Source organism: Diceros bicornis, chromosome 9 (genome assembly GCF_020826845.1).
Source record: "Diceros bicornis minor isolate mBicDic1 chromosome 9, mDicBic1.mat.cur, whole genome shotgun sequence".
Taxonomy (NCBI): Eukaryota; Metazoa; Chordata; class Mammalia; order Perissodactyla; family Rhinocerotidae; genus Diceros; species Diceros bicornis.
In genome coordinates this window covers 13,224,163-13,247,700 of record NC_080748.1, presented here as the reverse complement: position 1 = coordinate 13,247,700, position 23,538 = coordinate 13,224,163, and the positions used below count along the sequence as shown (strand labels likewise).

The 23,538-nt window shown below is 37.3% G+C and overlaps 1 protein-coding gene across 1 annotated transcript in view; it reads left to right on the top strand.

The window, feature by feature from the left end:
- KATNAL1 (katanin catalytic subunit A1 like 1) overlaps window positions 1–23,538 on the top strand; it is a 67,573-nt gene that overhangs the window by 19,634 nt on the left and 24,401 nt on the right. Inside the window, exons 3-8 of the mRNA XM_058547947.1 lie at window positions 3,197–3,365; window positions 14,478–14,605; window positions 14,999–15,104; window positions 19,039–19,197; window positions 19,939–20,065; window positions 23,207–23,341. Of these exons, the coding sequence (XP_058403930.1) occupies window positions 3,197–3,365; window positions 14,478–14,605; window positions 14,999–15,104; window positions 19,039–19,197; window positions 19,939–20,065; window positions 23,207–23,341 (824 nt within the window). The remainder of the gene's footprint in view (window positions 1–3,196; window positions 3,366–14,477; window positions 14,606–14,998; window positions 15,105–19,038; window positions 19,198–19,938; window positions 20,066–23,206; window positions 23,342–23,538) is intronic.

Sequence of the window (23,538 nt, the reverse complement as noted above, 5' to 3'; positions counted from 1 at the left end):
GTTGTTTCCAGTATTTGCTGTTAGAAACAATGCTGATAAGAACATTTACATAAGATACTGATATTTAATATAGCTTAGAAAGAGGATGTATTGGATCTTGGAGGAAATCAGCCTTATTTGCATGATAGAATAAGGCGTATTTTTTCCATTCTTATAGGGAAATATCCTCAAATAGGAGAATTGAACGTGGTGTAGACATTCTAGTCTTTTATCTGCAGATCTGCCAGTTATTGTCTATATTTGAAATACTGTAAGCTAGTACAGTGTTGGTCTGTGTTTGACCATTAGGGCAGAGGTTGATGATGCTGTATAAAGTCTACTAAAGTCTCTTTTTAAAAAGAGACTAGTAAAAGAAGCCTTGAGACTTATTTTTTACACAACCTGGAAGCTGTCACTGGGTCCTTAAATTGAAGCATGACATTGTGCAGTGATGCGCTAAAGGAGGAAGAAGTACAGAACAGCATCAAGGATGTCCTTTGGGAAGTTGACAGAGTTTGTTACAAATGTAATATCAAACTGCAGTGAGATGGAACTGAAGACTTACAAAGCACAGGCACACTTGTGAGACACGGGGCTTGCCACAAATGGCACATCTGGCTTCTTGAGCAGTTTCATTCAGACCATTTATGAGCGCATCAGAATATTGAGTGGCAGGACAAGGTCGGCAGCAGCAAACACTTGGAATGCAGCCTGTGTACGAACTTTGAAATAATTCTTCTCACAACACAGCTTTACTGAGCTGGATGTGAGTGCAAAATGAACTACAGCAGGACTCCTAAGCAACTGTTAAATAGCAAGCTGAGGTGGGGAAGCGCAAGCTGAGAAGGCAGAAGAAATGTTTCAAGATTCACTGCAATTCACCCCTAAGCAACGAGGCCTAGCGTGGTAAGCGCTGCAGCTGACGAGCAGCCTGGCATGCAGCTGTAAGGGGTGGGCGCTGTTGGTGAGCAAAGCTTCAGGCTGGCTGTGCGTCGAAAAAGCAGGACCACAAACAATGACAGACTATTTAAATAGCAGACGCAGCTGCTAACAGAAGGGCAGGCTTGACGTGTGTTCTGTGTGGAAGAGATTGTTGGTGTCATTTTATTGTCTTTGGCCATACACGTGAATCTGATTCAGGAAAGACATTTATACATATGCAAATGTGTATAAATAAATGTAAAGTTCTGCTCTGCTACTTTCCACCCCTTCATCAAAACAAAACAAACATTCAATCAAAAAATAGTGATTGCAGTGAAATACTAGGAATAGAGCAATGTAACATTTTTAGTTTTTTAGTTTTTATCACTCATCACATTTTTATTTATTTATTTTTAAATTTTTTTCAGGGAAGGATTCACCCTGAGCTAACATCTGTTGCCAATCTTCCTCTTTTTTTCTTCTCCTCAAAGCCCCAGTGCATGATTGTATATCCTAGTTGTAAGTTGTTCTGGTGTGAGCCACCACAACAGCATGGCAACTGACAGATGGGGGTGTGTAGTTCCTCGACCAGGAAGGGAACCCAGGCTGCCGAAGCTGTGAGAGCGCTGAACTTTAACCACTAGACCATCAGGGCTGGCTCAAACCGTGGGCATTTTAATTTTATTATCAGAATGCTTAAAAGACTAATAATGCACTAGAACTAATAGTGCAATAATACCTTTAAATTTGAAAATGCCTTATAACTATTTTACTGTGCACTATTTTCTACTTCCTTTCCTATGGATTTCTTTCACAAGATTGCTTATTCATCTTTGTCTCCTCCTAGGGCCTAGCACAGTGGAGGCTATATACCTCCTAATGGGTGTTCAGTAAATAATTGTTTAACTGGGCTGAACTCCAATGATTCAGATATCAATATGTGGTAACCTAGTAGATAGATATACAGTTTTCACCAGCCTCTGTTAAGTCCTTAAGTTTCGTGTAGTGGTCTAATTCCAACAGTCTGAAGGTGCTATATTAGACCTGCAATATGTTAACAATTTTTTTACCTTTTTTGTGTTGAGTTTGCAACCTTCCTGGCTTTTCATCCATTCCCCTTTTTTGCTGGGTTGCTTGAGTTGTAAACTTGTGTCACTTTTTCTGATACCAGGAAGAGAAACTCCATGATGAGTTAGATGAATTAAAAGCATGAAGCTGGAAGAGAGATAATAATAGATATGGCATATGGGTGAAAAAGGAATACACATATGGGATCTGAAGGGCTAAAATACAGGCAGAGCTGTAGAGACAGCAAAGGTAGGAAAACAGAGGCAGAGACAGTTCAAGAAAGAAGAACTGAGAGATTAGACACAGTGATAGAGTCCCCCCAGCCCCCACAGAGAGACAAATACTGTGCTGAGAAACCTTAGAACTACACTATTTGAAGAAGAGATGTTTCTCATTACATGAAACAAAATATGCCGCTCCTTGCGCATGGTTACATTTATATATGTCAAAATTCTTTTTTTTATTGAGGTATAATTGACATACGACATTATATTAGTTTCAGGTGTGTGACATAATGATTCAATATTTGTATATATTGCAAAATGATCGCTACAATAAGTCTAGTTAAAATTTGTCACCATATATAGTTATCAACATTCTTAATTTCCATTTAGGGGCCTATATAATTGGAATGATCCTATAATTTTTGACACCCTCAAAGCATGGATGATATTTTTACACATAAATTACTTTGTTTATAAGATTTCATTGTTAAGCTCTGCAGTTTGTAATTTGATGAATTAAATTGGATTTTTCCAATACAGAAGCAGAGAAAATCATTTTGGTTGTAAAAATAAATTAGTAAACTGTGTAAAATAGATATATTTTTGAATTTTTGTCCTTTCAGCTTTTAATGCTTTTTTTTTTTTTAAGTTACTTATTCTTGGTTTAGGACAGTAATGAATAAAGTAATTGACTTTCCATTGTGTTATTAAGATTATTAGATGGCGATAGCCTGTATTGCCCTCTATTGGTGATTATTAGTTATTTTTGACAAAATAATTGCTGCTATATGTATCATTTATGTATATTTAATAATTGTATTAACCAGTATATTTTACAGAAAAGCACTTTTAAAAACTGACCTAATAGTTGTCAACTGACCATGAATTGGCAAAAGGGAGAAAAATTGAGATTTTGGGCTTCTTAATTTAATAGTTTTATTGACTAAGGTAGTATTGAAATACTTTTGCCTTTGATTAATTTTATGTTTATTTTTTCTTGTCAGAGCTCCGCCTCAGATAAGGCGTTCCAATCGAGAAGTAAGGCCTCTGAGGAAAGAAATGCCAGGAGGTGGAGCCCGGGGGCCTGTAGGCCGAGCACATCCGATATCAAAGAGTGAAAAACCCTCCGCAAGTAGGGACAAGGATTATAGAGCAAGAGGGAGAGAGGACAAGGCAAGACTCGCTCTTTGTAACTCACTCACGTGAAGCCCATGACTTTTGGCGCATATTATAATTTTTGTTGGCTTTTCGGACGTGGTTTTGATGTGGAAGAGATTTTAAAAAGTCTGATTCAAAAACCTAAGCAGTCTTTGCATGCTGAAGGCCATTCTGCACTGCCAGTAACCTCAGAGGTATATTTTAAAAAGTACACACACACAGTCTTTAGCAAAATGGGTCTTTTGTAGAAATATTCAAAATAAAGTTTTAAAACTTTAAAAATATTTTAACAGGGGCCGGCCCCGTGGTGTAGCAGTTAAGTGTGCGTGCTCCGCTGCTGGCGGCTCCAGTTCGGATCCCGGGCATGCACCGAGGCACCGCTTGTCAGGCCATGCTGTGGCCACGTCCCGTATAAAGTGGAGGGAGATGCGCACAGATGTTAGCCCAGGGCCAGTCTTCCTCAGCAAAAAAAGAGGAGGATTGCCATGGATGTTAGCTCAGGGCCAATCTTTCTCACACACAAAAAAAATTTAAACAAATATCCTGAATTAAAATGAACAATAAATGAAAACATAATTGTAGGGAAAAGACTTATAAGGAAGTAGATGTAGATATTCATAGAATAAGATGATGGGTATGATTCACTCCTGCTAAAAATAAAAAAAAATTTTGATTTATCTGTAAATTTTAGAGTAGAGCAAGGTTTTTTTTTCCTTAATGAGAAAATTTCCCTTAATTAGGGTTCACTGTGTACATTTACTTGATCTGAGAAATTGATCAGTGAATAAACGTAGTATTGGGTGGAAATTCTGTACTGCCTTTAAAATGGACTTTAGAAAAATGGGCTGAAGATAATCTTACGGAGTAAGCAGGTACCTAGGATGACCTGACACATCTCTTAGCCTTAATGTTAATGAAAAGACAAGAATAAATTTTTAGTGATAGCATTTCCCATTTCCATTGTGATGTCATAAATGAATGATGGTGTTATTGAACAGCCACAGAGAAGTTTGGTTTTCCTAGCGAGGGGTTCAGGATATGTCATCACATTTATGCCATGCTATTTATAATGAAAATATAATTTATAACTAATGGCAAATGGTTATCCTTGAAAATTACATACTATATTTGAATTTTTTACTGTGTATAATTTCAGTCAGTAGATAAGGACTCTATACAGACCAGCTTCCTAGGCCTTGTGGATGTTTACGCCATGATAGAGTAAAACTGGTATTTCTGTTCATGAGATAGATTCAAAGACACATTCCACCTCTCTCCCTCACTAGGATGCTGAAAATGAATTAGATTTTTTTATGTTTGTAATGTTGGAGCTATTATGCCATAAAACAGTAAGTGATTCCGTCTCAGATCTCTTTTGGAATTAGTGAGGGATACTAATAAATAAATTTTTCCTGCTGATGAAATTGAACTGGTTCACCCCCCATTATCAAAAGCCACATAAGTAGATACTTAAAAATCTGTATCTTATTGTCATCTGTTTCTTCCTCTCCTCTTCATTTTTGTGCAGCTAACCTTGGTTTGCATTTTAGAGGATAAGTGGGGGCTGAAGTCCAACCCTTACTCTGCAAGTAGCTTTTAGGTAAATGTTTATAGCCGGGTGAGGAACTTTCAGTCTTTACGTTAATTTGGCATAATACGAGAGAAGAACCTTGGTCATGGTTTATTGGATGCTTTTCTGCTGGGCACCATTCAGAGTGATGAGAATAATTCATGAAACAATCCCAAGTAGGTAGTCGTCTTTTCTCCATTTTACAAATGGAGAACCTGAGGTAGAGAGAGTTAAAGTAACTTGCCCAAAGTCAAAGAGTGGAATGGAGCTTGGAATGAAATTTGTGAAGTCAGGAATTTTTTTCTCTTTATTTTAGGATTTTTCACATTATGTAGTATACCTACCAAACTAGATTAAAATCTGGATTGAGTTTGAAAAGAGTCCCAGAACAGTTAAATAAATGTTGATCTTTAAATGTGATTCTTTTTTTTTTTTTTAATTTTTTTCCCCCAAAGCCCCAGTAGGTAGTTGTATGTCATAGTTGCACAGCCTTCTAGTTGCTGTACGTGGGACGCGGCCTCAGCATGGCCGGAGAAGCGGTGCGTCGGTGCGCGCCCGGGATCCGAACCTGGGCCGCCAGCAGCAGAGCGCGCGCACTCAACCGCCAAGCCACGGGGCGGCCCCTAAATGTGATTCTTAAGCAAAGAACAAAACAATCAGGCAGGGCCGGCCCCGTGGCTTAGCGGTTGAGTGCGCGCGCTCCCTGCTGGCGGCCCAGGTTCGGATCCCGGGCGCGCACCGACGCACCGCTTCTCCGGCCATGCTGAGGCCGCGTCCCACGTACAGCAACTAGAAGGCTGTGCAACTATGACATACAACTACCTACTGGGGCTTTGAGGGAAAAATAAATAAATAATAATAAAAAAAACAATCAGGCAGCATTTGTTGAATGTCAGATAAATTTTTCTGGAGAGTGTAAATTACCTGTCACTTAAAAAGTTCCAAGTAATTTTCTAAATCTTAGCTATTCTTTCATTGACTTGTAAGTACTCAGAATGTCACTGGAAAGTAAGCTGTTTATTTAAAAAAAAAGTGACCTCTACAGTTGTTTGAAGATAAAAGCTATTTTCTGAATCACTCTGGAAACAAAAGAGACTACAGTTTAAAAAAACAAACTCATGAAAACTTCATCAGAATTTGAAAAGTGTACTTGGTTCAGTTGTGATTATCATAAGCACTCAGATATTCATTAGAATACTAGAGTCCCTAAAACTCACTGAAGGCTGTGATAGGGTTTGAGGCAGTGTAGGTGAAACTGACAGCTATCCACTGCTATTGAAAGCTAATTCGAAAATGAGTACAGTAGTCCCCCCTTATCCACAGGGGATATGTTCCAAGACCCTAAGTGGATGCCTGAAACCACAGATAGTGCTGAACCCTATGTATACTATGTTTTTTCCTGTATGTACATTCCTATGATAAAGTTTAATTTATAAATTAGGCATAGTAAGAGATTAGCAACAATAATAATAAAAATAGAACAATTATAACAATATACTGTAATAAACGTTATGAGTGTAGTTTCTCTCTCTCTCCCAATATCTTATTATACCTTACTCACCCTTCTTCTTGTAATGATGTGAGGTGATACAGTGCCTACATGATGAGATGCAGTGAAGGTGAATCACAGAGCAAGATATCATCACGCTACTTAGAACAGCACAGAATTTAAAACTTATGAGTTATTTCTGGAATTTTGCATTTAATCTTTTCTATCCACAGTTGACCATGGGTAACTGAAACTGAAGAAAGCAAAACTGTGGATAATGGGGAAGTACTGTATTGGAACGGTCCTCAGAGATATTGTAGTCCTCATTGTTAGTTTTTTAAAATCAGTTTTGTGTGTTGCAACCAGCTTTAAAAATAAATGAAGTAGAATACACTTGAAAATTCAGAGTGCATTGCCCATAGTAAGACAATATTATTTTGAGAACAGAAATTTAGTTATATGAATATATAAAAAATTTAGTTATATAGTTATATGTTTGTGTACACTGGCTCGTGATCTAAAAAGAGTTTGTACTGTATGTTATGGTCAGAAGTGTGAAAGCTGCTGCTGTACTCCAACCACTTAATTTTATAGATATAAAAAAAGTGATGACGAGAAATTACACATCTAGGCCAAGATTCTCAGTATCTTTGAATTTTTAGTTTAGTGTTGTGAACTGTAGGATGGAGCAACCAAAAGTTAATAGGAGTAGCAACAGATATCACTCTTCCTTGAGCACACTTAACCTGTACCAGGCACTTTTTGAAGCTTTTTACATATATTGGCTCGTTTAATTCCTATAAATTCCTGTGGACTCAGCATTATGTCCTCTGTTGTACGTATGAAGAGATTGAGGCACCAAAGTTATAACTACGAGTAGGTGGTGGAACTAGGATTTAAACTCAAACTCTAGTACCTGAGCTTTTAATCATTATGCTGTACAGACTCTTATTTGAAAATGCTTATTGTCTTATTTTAATGTATCACAAATACCTATTTCTTATGAAAGTACCAGTACATTTTCTGAGTGATTAAATCTTTTCTTTATCCTTTTTTAAACTGCTGACAGGCTTCAAGTTAGGTCCAAGCTTAAAAATACTGTTTTTCAATAAGTAACGATCACTTTATATAGTGATCTGTTGTTCAGGCCTTATAGTTTTTTCCCCCTGAGGGTCACAGAATCATCATAAGGCCAGTTTGTTACCCCGTTTACTTAACGCTCAAACGTTTAAGTGAGTACTTCGTGTCAGTCATACTTCTAGGTACTAGGAATACAAACTTTAGTAACGTGTAACTCCTGGCCTCAAATTGATTATTTTCTTATTGATGAGAGGGAGTCAGATGAATAAATTAACCTTTACAATTATGTTTTTCAGTCTTATTTGAGTGTACCTGAGAAAATTGGATGTATTACTATTTTATTATTTAAGCCTAGAGTCAGTATAGAAATGCACATAGAAATAACAAATGCATTTTTTATTTAAAAGAGAGAGTCTAAAAGTATTAGGTAGCAGAAGAAATGTTTTGTATTATAACCAAAAATAAATTTAATTCGTAAAACTCTGATTCTTAAATATTTTTAAGACTATAGCTTTACGGTTAATTAACTCTTAGTGAAATGAGCAGTGCTTCCATTATGATCTCATGATTAAAGCTGTATATACTTTTAAATAGAATTCAGATTAAAGTATGGGAAATTATATTCATAGAATTAATTTAAAGTTCTTAAAGGACTTCAGCATTGAATTACCTGTAACGAATGGCAGTTTTTGAATACTTTCCTTCTCATAACTGAGTAAGTCTAGGGATGTCTGATATGCAGAGATGTTGTAAGCTGGGTTGGAGTATTCTTTTGAGAGCTGTTGAGTGTGATTATACAAATGAACAGTGACTTTTAAAAAAAATATTTTTATTGAAGAAAAGTGTGCAGATTATAAGGGTACTAACTGAATGATGATCATCTAACCAGCAGTGTACTGGTAAATATTTAATAACTGGAAAAAAGTGTGTGTGTGTCTATACGGATGTGTAGCACATAATTTACAAATAATAAAATATACAGTACTCTTTATTGTAAATTTTATAGAGCCAGTGGACTTCTACAGAATACCTTTGCTGATGTTTGCTCAGCTCTTGTATCTGTAGCCAACCTGTGGTTGCAATTGACAACCACAATTGGGTTGTCAATGGGAATGGGAACGTAGTTCTGATGTGCAAGTTGGTTGATATTTTTTCATTAATGAGTAAGACGAAAAGTGAAACCGCAGAGGCAGACTGGAACTTCACTCATTCATCAATCACTTGAGCAACTTTGATGAATCGGATAATAGTTTTCAAATACTGGAAAAATATTTCCTTAATTTTTGTGCTATTTACAATGCAGCAGTTACAGAAATGACACACTTTTAAGTGTTATTAACATTTTCCCCATTATTTTCTTGTCTAGACAATTAACAAAATAACAAGTCAAGCCCTGATTTGTCGCATTTGCTGATTTTTATGGTATAAATACTTCCACTATGACCGATTTCAGGCTGAACTGAACTCAGAGTTGAGATGAGATATGGATAGTAGCCTACCATCATAAAGCGTTTCCACCATACAGATACAGTTGACTTAAGTAACTTCAAGTGCATAGGTAATAGGTAAATAATTAAAAGGTGAGGAGTTTTTAGTGTTTTTTACCTTTGTTTTTGATATAATTTTTTCTAAGTTTGTGTAATTTAATTTTTATTAATGGCTGTATTTCACAGCTGTCTTGCAAAATGCCTTGAAAATTTAATGATTGGCTCTTGCAAACCAGTAAGAGTCAGCTTCAGCACACCACTACTTGTAACCCCAGTAACTACCATGTAATCCACTTAACTATCACTCAGAGGTCAAGAATAGAACATTTAGCACCTCAGAAGCCATGTTCATGATCCCTCCCAATCCCTGCCACTTCCTCCCCAAAGGTACCCACTATTCTGATTTCTAAGGTCATAAATTACCTATGCCTATTTTGAAACTTAATATACAGTAAGTATTCCTTTTTGTCTGGCTTTTTTTGCTCAACATATGTTTGTGAGATCTCTCCATGCTGTTGTATATATCTAAAGTTTGTTTATTTTCCTTCATATACAGTATTATACCACAGTTAAATCTGTTTTACTGTTAATGGATATTTAGATTGCTTTTCTTTTGGAACTATTATTAGTAATGCTATTTTGGATAGTTTTATACTTTTCCTTTGTATATATGTGCAGTCATTTCTAGTGAGCGTATACCTAGGAGTGGAATTAGTGGGTCTTAGGATTTGCATATGTTAAACTTTAGTAGATAACCCCAAATAGTTATCCAAGGTGATTATACCAATTTCCACTCCTGCTTACGGGGTATACAAGTTCTAGTTGCTCTTCATCCTCATCAACACTTGATATTGTCTGTCTCTTGTGGGTATAATCATATCTCATTGTGATTTTACCAGCATCTTTACCGTGTATTTACCTGATAACTTATGAGGTTGGAAATCCTTTCATATGTTTGTTGGCCACTTGTATTATCAGTGACTTGTTTTTAAGAAATATCTTGTTCTATCCTTTGGATATTAAGTCATTCCACATATTCTTTCTCTGATGGCAGCTAATTTATAGTGTTGTTTTTTGCTTTTATTTATTTATTTTTTTACCTTTTTGCATGAGAGTATAGTGAAGTAGTTACTTGCTGTTCTGTCCCTGAAAATGTTTCACTCTATGTTTTAGTTATTTATGAGTTGTGTCCCCTAATGTGGATGAATGCCTCATGAGGGCAGGGGTTTTGTCCGTTTGGTTCATTGCTATTCCCCAGTGCCTAAAATAGTGCCTGGCATATAGTAAGTATTCATAGATATAAATGTGTTGAAAGAGCATATTTATTGCTAAGCATGCAGAATGCTATGGATTCATTATTTCAACTTAAATGTTTTTGTATTAACATTCCAGTGCAGAGCATAGCATCGAAATTAGTAAGCACTGTTTTGCATCTATCAACCTATTTTCCTTTGTAAAATAATAAAGTCTTAGAGTGGGACACAGTTTAGAGATCTTGTCAAACTTTTCCTGTGTTTGCTTCCCACACTGGGGTAGGAGTAGCCCCAAGTGTGCAGCAGTATGCCACAGTATGCCAAGTGGTTGAAAGCACTGATTCTGGCGCCAGACAGCCAAGGATCTAGCTGTGTGTCCTTGGACAATTTACTTAACTTCTCTGTGCCTCACTTCTCATCTGTGAGATGGAAATAATGAGTACCTGCCTCATAGGACCTTTAAGATGGTTATGTCAAGTGCTTAGAACAGTGCCTGACACATAGTAAGCAGTATGTGAGTGTTAGCTATAAAGGTAACATGAAAGTGGGGAACTAACACAGATATGGTACAGAATACAAATCACTTTTTTAAAAAAGAGAAAATGAGATTTCCAAGAAATTTTGCACTTGCCTTAGGCTATTGAATTCAGGAAACAAATGAGTAAGTGGGCAAGTGAGAGGCAGTGTCTTTACAGGAAGAACCAAAGATCAGCTATAATTCTGCTTAGATGTCCCTGTGACTGTGGATCAGTGGTTTTTATTGCTAATTAGCCAGTAATCCTGATGTGAGGAGCTCCCTACCTAACAAGAGAGATGACTCCTTTGTTGGATAGAACTCATTGTCAGAAACTTCTTTCTTCTGTTGATCTGAAATTGACCTCTTTCGTCACTTTATCTTGGTCCTGGTTCTTTCCTTTGGAGTAATATAGAGTAAATAGAGGTAAACAGGTCAGTTGGTTGTGTTGCTCTGTTAGCATTTTCTTCTTCAGCTTAAATGTCTCTAGTGTCCTCGATTCTCCTCCATGTGACATGGTTTTTGAACCCTTTATCACGCTGGTCATCCTTCTCTGGGTAATTCACTTGTCAGTATTTCTCTTAAAATGCAAGACCCAGAGCTAGTAACTGACCATGTTTCACTTAAGCTTCCACCATGAGAAGGCACACAGTAAAATGCAAAAACCATTATTTGCATTTTAGGCCAAGCTGTGTCGTTATTGGCTCAATATTGGGTTAGTCACTATTTTTAGCTTCATTTTCCTCAAATAGAATGATTAGCCAATATTAATGAAAGATCATTAACAAACTTTTCTTGATATGGGTAACTTAGTAAAAGGAAGCTAAGTATTTGCTTTAACAAGAAAAAAAGTGTATCAGCCTTCATGTTAAATATCAAATTTTTGCTAATGTTGACCATAGTCAATTAATGTGAAAATCTAAGAAAGAGTTCTAAGATGATATCATTTCAGTGACATTGCAGCTAGTATTATTTTTATAAACTGTACAGGTAATAGTATCTTGGGTGATGTTAGCTTTATTGCCTAAAAACTAAGTTTCTTTTAGGTATTGCAGTTAATCTCGCTGGTTAACTGAAATCACAGTTACTTATATTTGACATCCTATTCCAGTTTATCTGAGTATATATTATGAAAGATAATAGTCCCCCATTTTGTTGATTTCCCTATGTAAGGAAATCATTTATTTTTAGTTTTCCTAAATCTATTTTTTAATAACCTCACCATTTTGATTTGAAAAAATTCCTGGAATCTTCTTTGGAGTACTTAATTTGTAGTCAAATCTCATCCCTACCATTGAGAAACTTTGGATTCTAGGGCAAGTCATTCGACTGGCTTATACCCACGTTTCCTTTTCTGTGAATTGACAAGCTTGCCCTTGAGTACTCCAACAGGCTTTTATTTCTCTGCTTCTGCCTCTATCCCATCCTTTTTCCATACAGCAGTCAGAAGGGTCATTTAAAAATGTAAGTGAGGGGACCGGCCTGGTGGCGTAGCGGTTAAGTTCGCATGCTCCACTTTGGCAGCCTGGGGTTCGCAAGTTCAGATCCCGGGCACAGACCTACGCACCGCTTATCAAGCCATGCTATGGCAGTGTCCCATATGAAGTAGAGGAAGATGGGCACAGATTGTTAGGCCAGGGCCAATCTTCCTCACCAAAAAAAAAAAAAAAAGTAAGATCCTGGCATTCCCCTGTTTAACACACTTCAAAAATTTCCCCATGTGCTTAGAATAAAATCGGAACTCCTCCCTGTGGCCTATAGGAGCCCGGGTGAGCTGGCCTCTGCCCGTCTCTCCAACTTATTCCTTTTGCTCAGTACCTTTTAGCCACATTGACCACTCAGTTTTTTCATAGCACTTCACATTATAATACACACATTATAATAATGTGTGTTTTTGGTTTGTTTACTTGTTACTTGTTCCCCCCACTAGACTAGATGCTTGATGAGGGCAGATAATGTATTTTCATTCACTGATCTAAAACCTAATGCACAATAAAATGTATTGGACACAGACGCTCACATATTTATTGTCCTTAAAATCCTATGATTCCTGTTACTTTCAGATAAGTGTACAGCTTTTCCTTTCCCTTGGTAGTGTTGAGCAACTCCTGCCCACCACTTGGACATTCATACTAAAATAGCTTCCTGCTGATATTTCTTAATGCTAATTTTTTGGTAAGTCTCAAATTGCAATGCCGTATCAAGGCTTGTTAAGTCCCAGAGATATCAGTTTCTGTTGCATTCTTTAGTTGATTTATTTCTAGAAGAGTTTTAAAATAATTGCAGAGTGCGCCAATGATTTGTTTGAATGTGACTTTGTAGCTTTGGCCTGTCTGTTTTTAAAACGTGATTCTAGGCTGAGCTTGTTTTAAATTTGTTGATGTTATTATGATATTGTTGGGTAGGCGTGTCAGAAATTTACTCCTGCTAGTAGTGTTAATACCAATATCTGTCATCTGAAATACAAGAATCTTTCTGAAAATTTAGCTTAATATTGTCACCATGCTACCCAGAAATGGTCAATTATTCGTTTGCCCAAAGGGAGAGATTTAGTCCACTCGCAGCACTTACGATTGAGCCTGTGGTTTATCTCAGCTGAGGTATGGTAGGAGAGGTTCATCCTGTTCTCTCTCTTCAGATTTAAGCTTAGGAAATTGACTCATTTTTTGACTGTTTTCCCCTTTCATTTTTGTATTCGACAGTAACTGTGGGGCTGAAGTTCTGGGGAGGTACTTGGCTCTGTCTGCTAAAAGCGTTCCAGTGGTTGAACCGGCTCTGGCAACTGAGCACATTTCATTTGAGCTCTTCAAAGCTTCATAAATCTTGGCAGAACCCCATAGAAACCATAGTGTATAATTCTTTTTTAAAGCCACCATATTATTAAATAAAGAATTTGAGGTAAAGTAATTGCTTTAATGGTATTAATACTACAATTTAAAAAGATCCTTTACCATTATCATTAGTGACTTTATGATGTGGTCCAAGGACCTCACTAGGAAGAAATCCTGAATCCTAAGGAGGTACTTACAGTAACAGGAAAAAGTCCCAACTCTTTCCTCATCTGCAGCCTCTTTCTTGGATGCTTTGGAGGATGTGATAGTTCTGCCATATGCAACCCACTCTTAAACTTTAAGCTGACTCACCCAGGCATGAGGTGGTCTGATGTTGTGGAAAGGGCATGAGTTTGGGGAGTCAGGAAGACCTGAGTTAAAATCTCTACTCAGACATTGAATAATGGTGAAGTTGATTAAGTTACTTAACCTTTCTGAGTCCCAGTTCCTTATTTGTAAAAATAAGGATAATAATACCTACCTGTGGGGTTGTTGTGAATATTGAATTAGATAATATGTGTGAGATTTCTTGCCATATAGTAGGTTCTCAGTAAATTAATTTGCTTTCTTCTTCTGCATTAATATTCTAAATATTCTCTGGCAGTGGTGGAAATCACCTGCATCCGCAAATTCAGAGGTATCTAGCGAGTATTATTTTATTCTGACTTGCAGCTGTCCCCCCAAGAATGTAAATTTGAAGAAGTATATAGTAAAGTTGACCAGTTCATCTATTATTGATGAATTAAATAGGGGAGGATGGCATTTGGGTAATCAGAAAACATTATCTTAAAATAATAAAAAAATTATTTTTGAAATGATTACATTACAATATTTTGAAAGCCTATTGATGTTAATTAAAATTATTTTGTTATTGACCATTGTTTTTTTTATACCTGTCCCCAGGGAAGGAAAAATATGCAAGATGGTGCAAGTGATGGTGAAATTCCAAAATTTGATGGTGCTGGATATGATAAGGATCTGGTGGAAGCCCTTGAGAGAGACATTGTATCCAGGAATCCTAGCATTCATTGGTTAGTCTTTTAAGTTCTTTAATTAAAGTAGCAGAGAAAATAAGTTCTAGGTTGGCTTGGTATGAGTCTTCTGCTGTTATCCGTTAGTCTCCTAATTATGACCTCATCCATAATATGAGTGTGTGGAACTGATAGGACAGTTCTTCTTTCAGAATATACCCAGACGTTTTACATGTTAATTTGATGTTGACGTAACTGACAAAGGTTGTTCATTGAATAACATGTCCTCATTAATAACCGCAGTGTTTTCACTGATCATTTTATGCAGTAAGAATTAGAGTAATGTTCTTAATATAAGAATAATTTATAAGTAAAAAAAATTAAAAGAGTCAGTATTGACCATAAATAAAAAGTGTCCCTGAATAAACATGAAACTTTGCTGTTCTTGCAAAGGGATGACATAGCAGATTTGGAAGAAGCTAAGAAGTTGCTAAGGGAAGCTGTTGTTCTTCCAATGTGGATGCCTGACTTTTTCAAAGGGATTAGAAGGCCATGGAAGGTGAGAATTTATTAAAATAATATAGGTATAAAAATGCTGCTTACATGATAATGAAAGACAGCATCGTTGTTTCCTATTATGTTTATTAACACAGTTTATAAAGGTTGGGGGAGGTTTGTGTACATTCCAAATACCTGGATTTGAATTTGTAATTGAGGCGTGCTGCCTCTGCATGGCAGGAGAGGTGCTTGGAGTGTTGAAACTATAGTCTTCAGTTAAAGTCACGTCCCTCAGGGTCGCTGAGCTAGAGATTAGTTTTAAGAATTTCCTAGATGTCTGCTTCTGTAAATAAAGAGTTAATAAGTGGGGCTGGCCCGGTGGTGCAAGCGGTTAAGTGCTCGAGCTCCGCTGTGGGGGCCCGGGGTTCGCCGCTTTGGATCCCAGGTGCACACAGACGCACTGCTTGGCAAGCCATGCTGTGGTGGCGTCCCATATAAAGTGGAGGAGGATGGGCACAGATGTTAGCCCAGGGCCAGTCTTCCTCAGCAAAAAAGAAAAAAAAGGAGGATTGGCAGATGTTAGCACAGGGCTGATCTCCTCACACACAAAAAAAAAGTTAACAAGCAGACTAAAGAGTAATAGTACATAGTCTTATAGAATACGTGTTTGATAAAATAAATATCTTTCTAAAAGTTGACATATTTCTCACTAATTATTTCGATCACTTCCCTGAGTCTTGGTATAATTCTTAGACATAATCAGAATGTTTGCTTCTTTCTAGCTTACCCTCTGCTTTAGAGTTTAAAGCTTGCCCAAGACCAGTTCCTCCTAAGTCCATTGTTTTCATTTTAGCATATTAAAAAACCCTTCCAATGACTGCTGCCTGGAACTCTTTTTGGTCTTAGCCATAGGCAGAGTCTTCCTTTACTCTGACTGAGAGAGTGAAATAAAAGCGTGATCTGACTTTGCCCTTCTGAATTAGCTAGAAAGGTCTGTTTCTCTTCCCAATACCTCCTCCTCTTTTGGCTTGCTTAAAAGTAGAGAAGAGGAGAAATTGTGTATTTACGTGAGTAGCTTGGAACACCCATGGCATTTTGATTGCCTGTCACAACTTAAAACTTATAGACTGTTTGTTATCGATTTACCTGATTTTTGGAACATATTACCATACCTTTCCTCTATATTTATAACAATATTGAAAAGAGAGATTAAAGTCTTAAAATAGATATTTAAAGGAGTTTTGAAACAGCTGGAATGGTAGCTGTAACCTACCTATTATGATGAGCTCTGTAAGTTTTTAGCAGGAGAGTGATTTGCAAATGTAGAAAGATCACCGTGGCAGCAGGGTGGAGGATGGATTGGAGACGGGCATAGATGGATATAGATGAGGCATCTGATTAGGAGGCTGTTGGAATAGTCAAGCCAAACAATGAGGACCTGAACAAAGGCATTTGTTATTTGGCTAGTGAAAAATGGTTGGGCTTCTGAGAGATGTTTAGAAGGTACAAGTGATAACATTATGACTGATAGTTTATAGGGATGAGGGAGAGGGACGAGTCGTGTGACTCCCAGATTCTGGGTTTGAATTGAACGAGTATGCAGTTACTTCTGACACCAACTACCCCAGATTGAGCCAGACTTCACAAGTTGAGGGCAGTTTTCCACAAGACTGCCCTCACTTCAGATGCCAGGCTGCAGACTTGAGGGTCTCCAGGTCACCCTCACTTCTGAGCAGCTGGCTATAAATTCGGGGATTTTCACTACCCACTCAGGTTCGATAATTCCCCAAATGATTCACAGGATTTAGGAAAGCATTGTGCTTATAATTACAGTTTTATTATAGCAAAAGGGGGCAAATCAGAACTGGCCAAAAGAAGAATTGCATAGGGTGAGATCTGGGAGGATGGTGAAAGTGAAGCTTCTGTTGTCCTCTCCCCATGGAATCAGGATGCTGTACCCTCCTAGCGCATGGATCTGTGACAATATGTAGAGTATTGCCAATGGGGAAGCTCACTCAAGCTTCAGTGTCCAGAGTTTTTTATTGGGGCTTCATTACATAGTCATGATTGATTGAATCATTGCCCATGTGTCTCAGTCTCTAGTCCCCCTTCTTTCCCCAGAGGTCCAGTTGACAGCACTGGCTCAAAGCCCCAGTCCTCTAATCATGTGGTTGGTTTTTCTGGAAAGGCCAGCCCCCATCCTGAGTTATCTCATTAGCATAAACTATATAGTGGCAAGCCATGAGTCACCTCATTAGCATAACATTTCAGGGCCCAACATGAACAGAGATACTCCTGTCACTTGGGAAATTCCAAGGATTTAGAGTCTACCTCCCAGGAACTGGGGAAAAAGGCCAGCCAAATGTTTTATTATATAGAGTACAATGAACTGATATTGGAAATTGAGAAGAGGAGCAGATTTAAATGGAAACAAAATATGTTTAGGTAAATACTCAGCAAGTAATTAGAAATAGAAGTCTAGAGCTTAAGATAGAGTTTGAGTTTAAATTAAAATTGCAAGATGTAAGTGGTGGTTGATATTATGGGTATGGAAATTGTTCAAAGAGTGTTATAAGGGGAGAAGAACAAAAGACTTAGAATTGCTTTGGGAATGTAAAGGGCAGGGGGAAGAGGAGACCTGAAAGACACTGAAGATAGTCATGAGTAGGAGAAGCATCAGGAAAGAGCAGTGTCACAGAACCACCTTAGGGAGAAAGGGCTTTGAAAAGAAGGAAATGAACACCAGATTTCAACAGCGTCAAGGGTCAGAGAGAAGGAAAGAAGATATGAATTGAAGAGTGACCACTGGATTAGTAAATTAGGTATTTTTAGTGAGGTAGTGGAGGCAGAAGTCAAGTGTAGCTTGTGAAGAAAAAGTGGTAAGCATAAACCATTTCTTTAAGAAGGTTGGCTGAGAAGGGAAGGAGAGGTGGATAGTAGCTAAAGAATTTGTAGGGTCAAGCGAAGGATTTTTTTTTTTAAATGGGACAGATTTAAGTATGTTTATCTACGAGGGGAAAGAACCAATAGAGAAGGAGATACAGGAAATAGAGGAGATAATTGAAGGAGTAATGTCATGAGGAGGTGAAATTTATAAATACTGTACTGTATCTATGAGCTGTATCTAGTATACAGATATTAATGGTGGAAATTAACTCCTATTGGAGGGCCGCATTAATGACATTACAGGAACTGAGATGGCATTGAAAGGGGACATTAGAAAGAGAAATATGAACTTTGTTATAGTTGTGCCTATACCATTAGTTGTTTTTACAGTTTTAAAAATATCAATCTCATGCATAAAGGCTCCTTCCTTTCCAAAGCAAAATTTTTTATAAAACTAGTGTTTCAAATCCTAGTGATCCCGGGTTGTTCTGGGTATTAAAATTCTATAGCTAGAAAAGGGGTTGGAGAGTTTCTGAATTTAGAGTTTATGAATCTTTGACGTGCACATAGTTTTCAAAGTTTAAATCCCCAGAACTTTTCAAAGTTTAAATCCCCAAAGTTTAAATTCTCAGAATAACTAATAATTAGTTACTATTAACTAGTAAATGGATCTTTATTTTTGATTAAAAGCTATATATTATGAGTGTGTTTTGGCAGATAGCTGTTGTCCCTTAGGAGGGCAAGGAATGTATAGCTCTACTACATGTGGCAGAAAATGTTGTCTTGTTTTCATTATGTTTTAAGAGAGCAGTCACTCTTAAGTGGTGTTCAAGACTGTACATATTTATCTTCTTCTATTCCAGAATCTGGATAGATTCTTTCTAAATATATCAGAAGATTCCTTGTTGTCTAGGCCCTTCGTTAGCCCATCTCTGAATACCTCTGGTTTGAGACGTTTTGTGAAATCACTCTAAATTCACCATGATTTTACGTGACAATTGAGTTTATCTTTTGATGGTAAAATTTTCACTTACATTAATAGTTGATGATATTTTATAAGAAAGCATTTTAATCTGATAAATCATTTAATACACCTTTTGAAATTCCAGGGTGTGCTGATGGTTGGACCCCCAGGCACTGGTAAGACTATGCTAGCTAAAGCTGTTGCCACTGAATGTGGCACAACATTCTTCAACGTTTCCTCTTCTACACTGACATCTAAATATAGAGGTGAATCTGAGAAGTTAGTCCGTCTGTTGTTTGAAATGGTGAGTGATGATATATTCAGATTTCAAAGTACTGTTTGTGTAGGCGAATGTTATCCCTATAGTCTAGATCTATTCACCCAGTGATCTTTTTTAAAAAGGGCAAGTGTAGTTTAGTTTAATAGTTCTTGACACACTAATAAGACATAGTGTGATGGGTTTTGTGGAGTAGTTGATGTGTCTTCAGTGTATCTTACTCTCTGAGGTAAAGAACGCCCTTTGGAATCCTATCCAGTGCGTGTAGAAGAGACTTTGGAAAAGTGTATGGTTTGACTGGTATTTCTGGATCTCTAATGAGCTGGTTGAACAGAAGTATATTTTAATATGTATTTTAAAAATCAGTTAGAAATTGATCTGTCATTAAAGTTTGTTTCTTTTTCATAAGGGATTTGCAATAGTTACTTAAGAATGCATATTTGAGGCTAGAGTTTGATGATTTATCTTCAAAAATTTTTTGTATTACAGAAATTTTCAAACACAAAAGTGGAAATAATAGTATTTTGAATCCCCATGTATCTGTCACTCAACTTCACCAACCATATAACTTATCTTTTATTTTTAGAAGTTTCTTTTTTCTGATGTGAATGATTGATTTAACCTCTATCAATAACCAAATGATGGCATTAAAGCAGTGAGAATTTCTGCTCTTTTTACCATTGTTTTAGAGGGAAGAAATGGCATTTTTAAAAATTTAGGTTATTTTATGAGATAATTGAATGATTTCTTTAAAATATTTTCACAAAGGCTAGATTTTATGCCCCCACCACAATCTTCATTGATGAGATAGATTCTATCTGCAGTCGAAGAGGAACCTCTGATGAACATGAGGCAAGTCGCAGAGTCAAGTCTGAACTACTCATTCAGATGGATGGTAATTGATATTTAATTACTGTCTCAAAACTCGTTATATTTCCTTTTTGAATTTTGTGTAGATTCATACTTTGGAAATTCTCAATGAATGAACTAGTTGGCAGCCTGGATTTATTTGTAATCATTTGTTCGTCTACCCAGTAGTTCATTTGTTCATGCACTCAAAAAGCATTTATGGCATACTTGTTATGAATCCTGCACCATTTCAGGTTCTGAGGTTACAAAGAAAAGAAATGTTATGGCCTTCAAGGAGCTTACAATTTAGAGCAAAAGTTCTAGAGATGTGGTCCAGGGTCCCAGGGGTCTTTAAGACCCTTTTAAAAGGTCTGCTAAACTATTTCATAATAATGTCAAGATGTTATTTGGCTTTTTCACTCTCATTCTCTCACAAGTGTTCAGTGGTATTTTTCAGAGGTTACAAGACGTGTGATATCATAATAGATAGCAGAAGCAAATAGGAGACTCCAGCTATTCTCTATTGAGTCAGACATTAAAGAGATTTGCAAAAATATGAAAAAATGCCACTCTTCTTACTAATTTTTTTGGTTTTGAAAATCGTAGTCATTTTTTTATTTTATTTTTTTGCTGAGGAAGATTCGCCCTGAGCTAACATCTGTTGCCAGTCTTCCTCTATTTTGTATGTGGGTTGCTTGCACAGCATGGCCGCTGACGAGTGGTGTAGGTCCATGACCAGGAACCAAACCTAGGCCACTGAAGCAGAGTGTACTGAACTTAACCACTAGGCCATGGGGCCGGCCCCAAAATCATAGTTATTTTTCATAAGAATATGTTATTTATGTTAACAAATAATGGATTTATTATTGTTACTTTAAAATGAATTAATATTTTTGGAGGCCGGCCCGGTGGCGCAGTGGTTAAGTGCGCGTGCTCTGCTTCGGCTACCTGAGGTTTGCAGGTTCGGATCCCGGGCGTGCACCAATGCACCGCTTGTGAAGCTATGCTGTGGCGGTGTCTCATATAAAGTAGAGGAAGATGGGCACAGATGTTAGCCCAGAGCCAGCCTTCCTCGGCAAATAAAAAAAGAAGAGAATTTGCGATGGATGTTAGCTCAGGGCTGATCTTCCTCACACACACAAAAAATGAATTAATATTTTTTAAAATTCTGTTTTAATTTCTAATGATAAATATTGATAGATATATTCTACACACACAAAAGCTGTTTATATCAATAATTTTTAAGAGTATAAAAGGATCCTGAGACCAAAAAGTTTAAGAACCACTGATCCAAATGAGAAGCACACAACTTAAGAGACAATTACAATACATTATGAGTTCTGTGGTAGAACTAAAGTCTGGGTGTAGTGAAAACACAGTAGGAAAGGTACCACCCAGACTAAGGGAGTCATGGGAGGGAATAGCTGAGTTGGGCTTTAAGCATTGGCAGAAGTTATTCAAAGAAGAAAAGGCATAGGGAAGCGGTGGGAAAAAGAGAGTGATGGGCCCAGAGCTGCTTTTTAGAGGTATTTTACTCTGGTAGTTGTGTGGTAAAACAGGAGGCTATTTAAGCAGACTGTGAGAAAACATAAAATATGTTTAAAGAAAAAGTATCCAGAATGTGGTGTTTCAAAACAGGTATGGTTAGCCACCAGCCATGGATACTTATTGAATACAGTCGTATGTTGCTTAATGATGGGACATCTTCCTCACCAAAAAAAAAACCAAAATCACTGAGTACAAATTTAGTCAGCCGAATTTTGTTGAGGGGTATTTGTGACCTGTTGATTATTAGTTGGACAGCTTGATTCTTTGTGATAGTTTGAAATAAGAGTTTAGTAATAATTTTAAGAAAATAACCATATTGAACTGGGTTGCTTTAAAGCCATGACTTTGTTATGCTAGGCTAGAAAGTCTTATCAGTAAAGTTTGTGAGTTTTTGATATTTTTTTTCACTGCATATTTTCCAGAGTTTGCATTGTGTAACCTCGTTTTTTTTTTTAATCTTTCCTTGCGAATTTTTATTAGTAAATGATTCTTAAATGCAAAGGATTAGAGGTGAGGGCATATCATCTATACATTCATTTGCCCCATAAGTCTTTATTCAGTGCCGGCTACATGCCAGGGAGCATTCTAGGCACGCGGAATCCTGTCCCTGCCATACGGTTTATTAGAGCGAGGGCAGAAAAAACATACAGATCAGATGACGACATAGCTACGGAGAAAAATAACCCAGGATAAGGGGCAAATTTAGGTGTGTGTATGTGACAATGGGGAGGAGGTGATGCTAATTTCTGCAGGGTAGTTAGGGCCCGGCTCTCGCACACGTGGTTTCCGCACACCCCAGGCACGGGGAAGCAAATGCAAAGCCTGGACGCAGGAGGGTGCCGGGCCTGCAGAGGAGGCCTGCAGAGAGCAGATGACCGGGATATGAGGTCAGAAAGCAAGTAGGAGCCTCTCGGGCCCCTTCCAAGATCGCCCCGTGCCCTAGCGAGGCCCTGGCGGCGGCGCCGCACCCAACGTGGCGGCTGCGCGGGCTAACCGGAAGTGTCTTAGGGTAAAATTTTCATGCTGAAACAGTAGACTGTATGTGCATATACTTGATTTGGTATTAAAAGAAATGGTATTTTCAGTAGTGACTGATTATTAGGTTCATTCTTAAATTTTTTATTTATTTTTTACGAGTCACTTAGAAGTTTGAAGGACAAAATTATTACGGTATAACCTGTCTTTCAAAATTATGATTGCATGCTAGTATGTTAAATAAACGTGAACCCTCTTCTGTTCTCTCTTCTTGAGAAAATCAAATAAATTAGACTAACAACTAAAATAAAAATTTTTTTGAGGAACTTCGTTATTTAAAAAAATAAGAAAGGAATAAAACAGCATAATCTCTCATGCCTTTTCTGTTCAGAGGAAATATGCATTCATTTTCTTACAGAAAGAAATAGTTTTCTCATTGGATTAGAATCCTGTAATAGATTAAATTGTGAATTCTTCTACCTCCTTGTTTTATAGTTATCTGCTGATGTGTCTGATTCTGCCACCATGTAGAGGTCAGAAGGACTGCATTATTCTCATCACTGAGCGTACCACCAGGCCTGTGGCTGATACTTATAAATGTTGGTTGCATGAAAGAATAAAGGACTGTAAGAAAAACACTCTTTTTTCCCCTTACTGTGTGTAGGAGTTGGAGGAGCTTTAGAGAGTGATGATCCTTCCAAAATGGTTATGGTGTTGGCTGCTACTAACTTCCCATGGGACATCGATGAAGCTTTGCGAAGGAGATTAGAAAAAAGGATATATATACCTCTCCCAACAGGTATGATGCCTTCCTTCTACTATGTTTTGATCTTTCTTCTACTTCCTGTTACCTTTTTCTATTTCTCTTAAGTCTTTATTCCATTGGTATTCTGCTTAGAGAAGTTTATAGCATCACAAAACCAAGTTGTAGTAGATGGAAACAGGCCACAGTACTCTGTTGAAGTTCCTTACATTTCAGAGCAGTTCTTACATTCA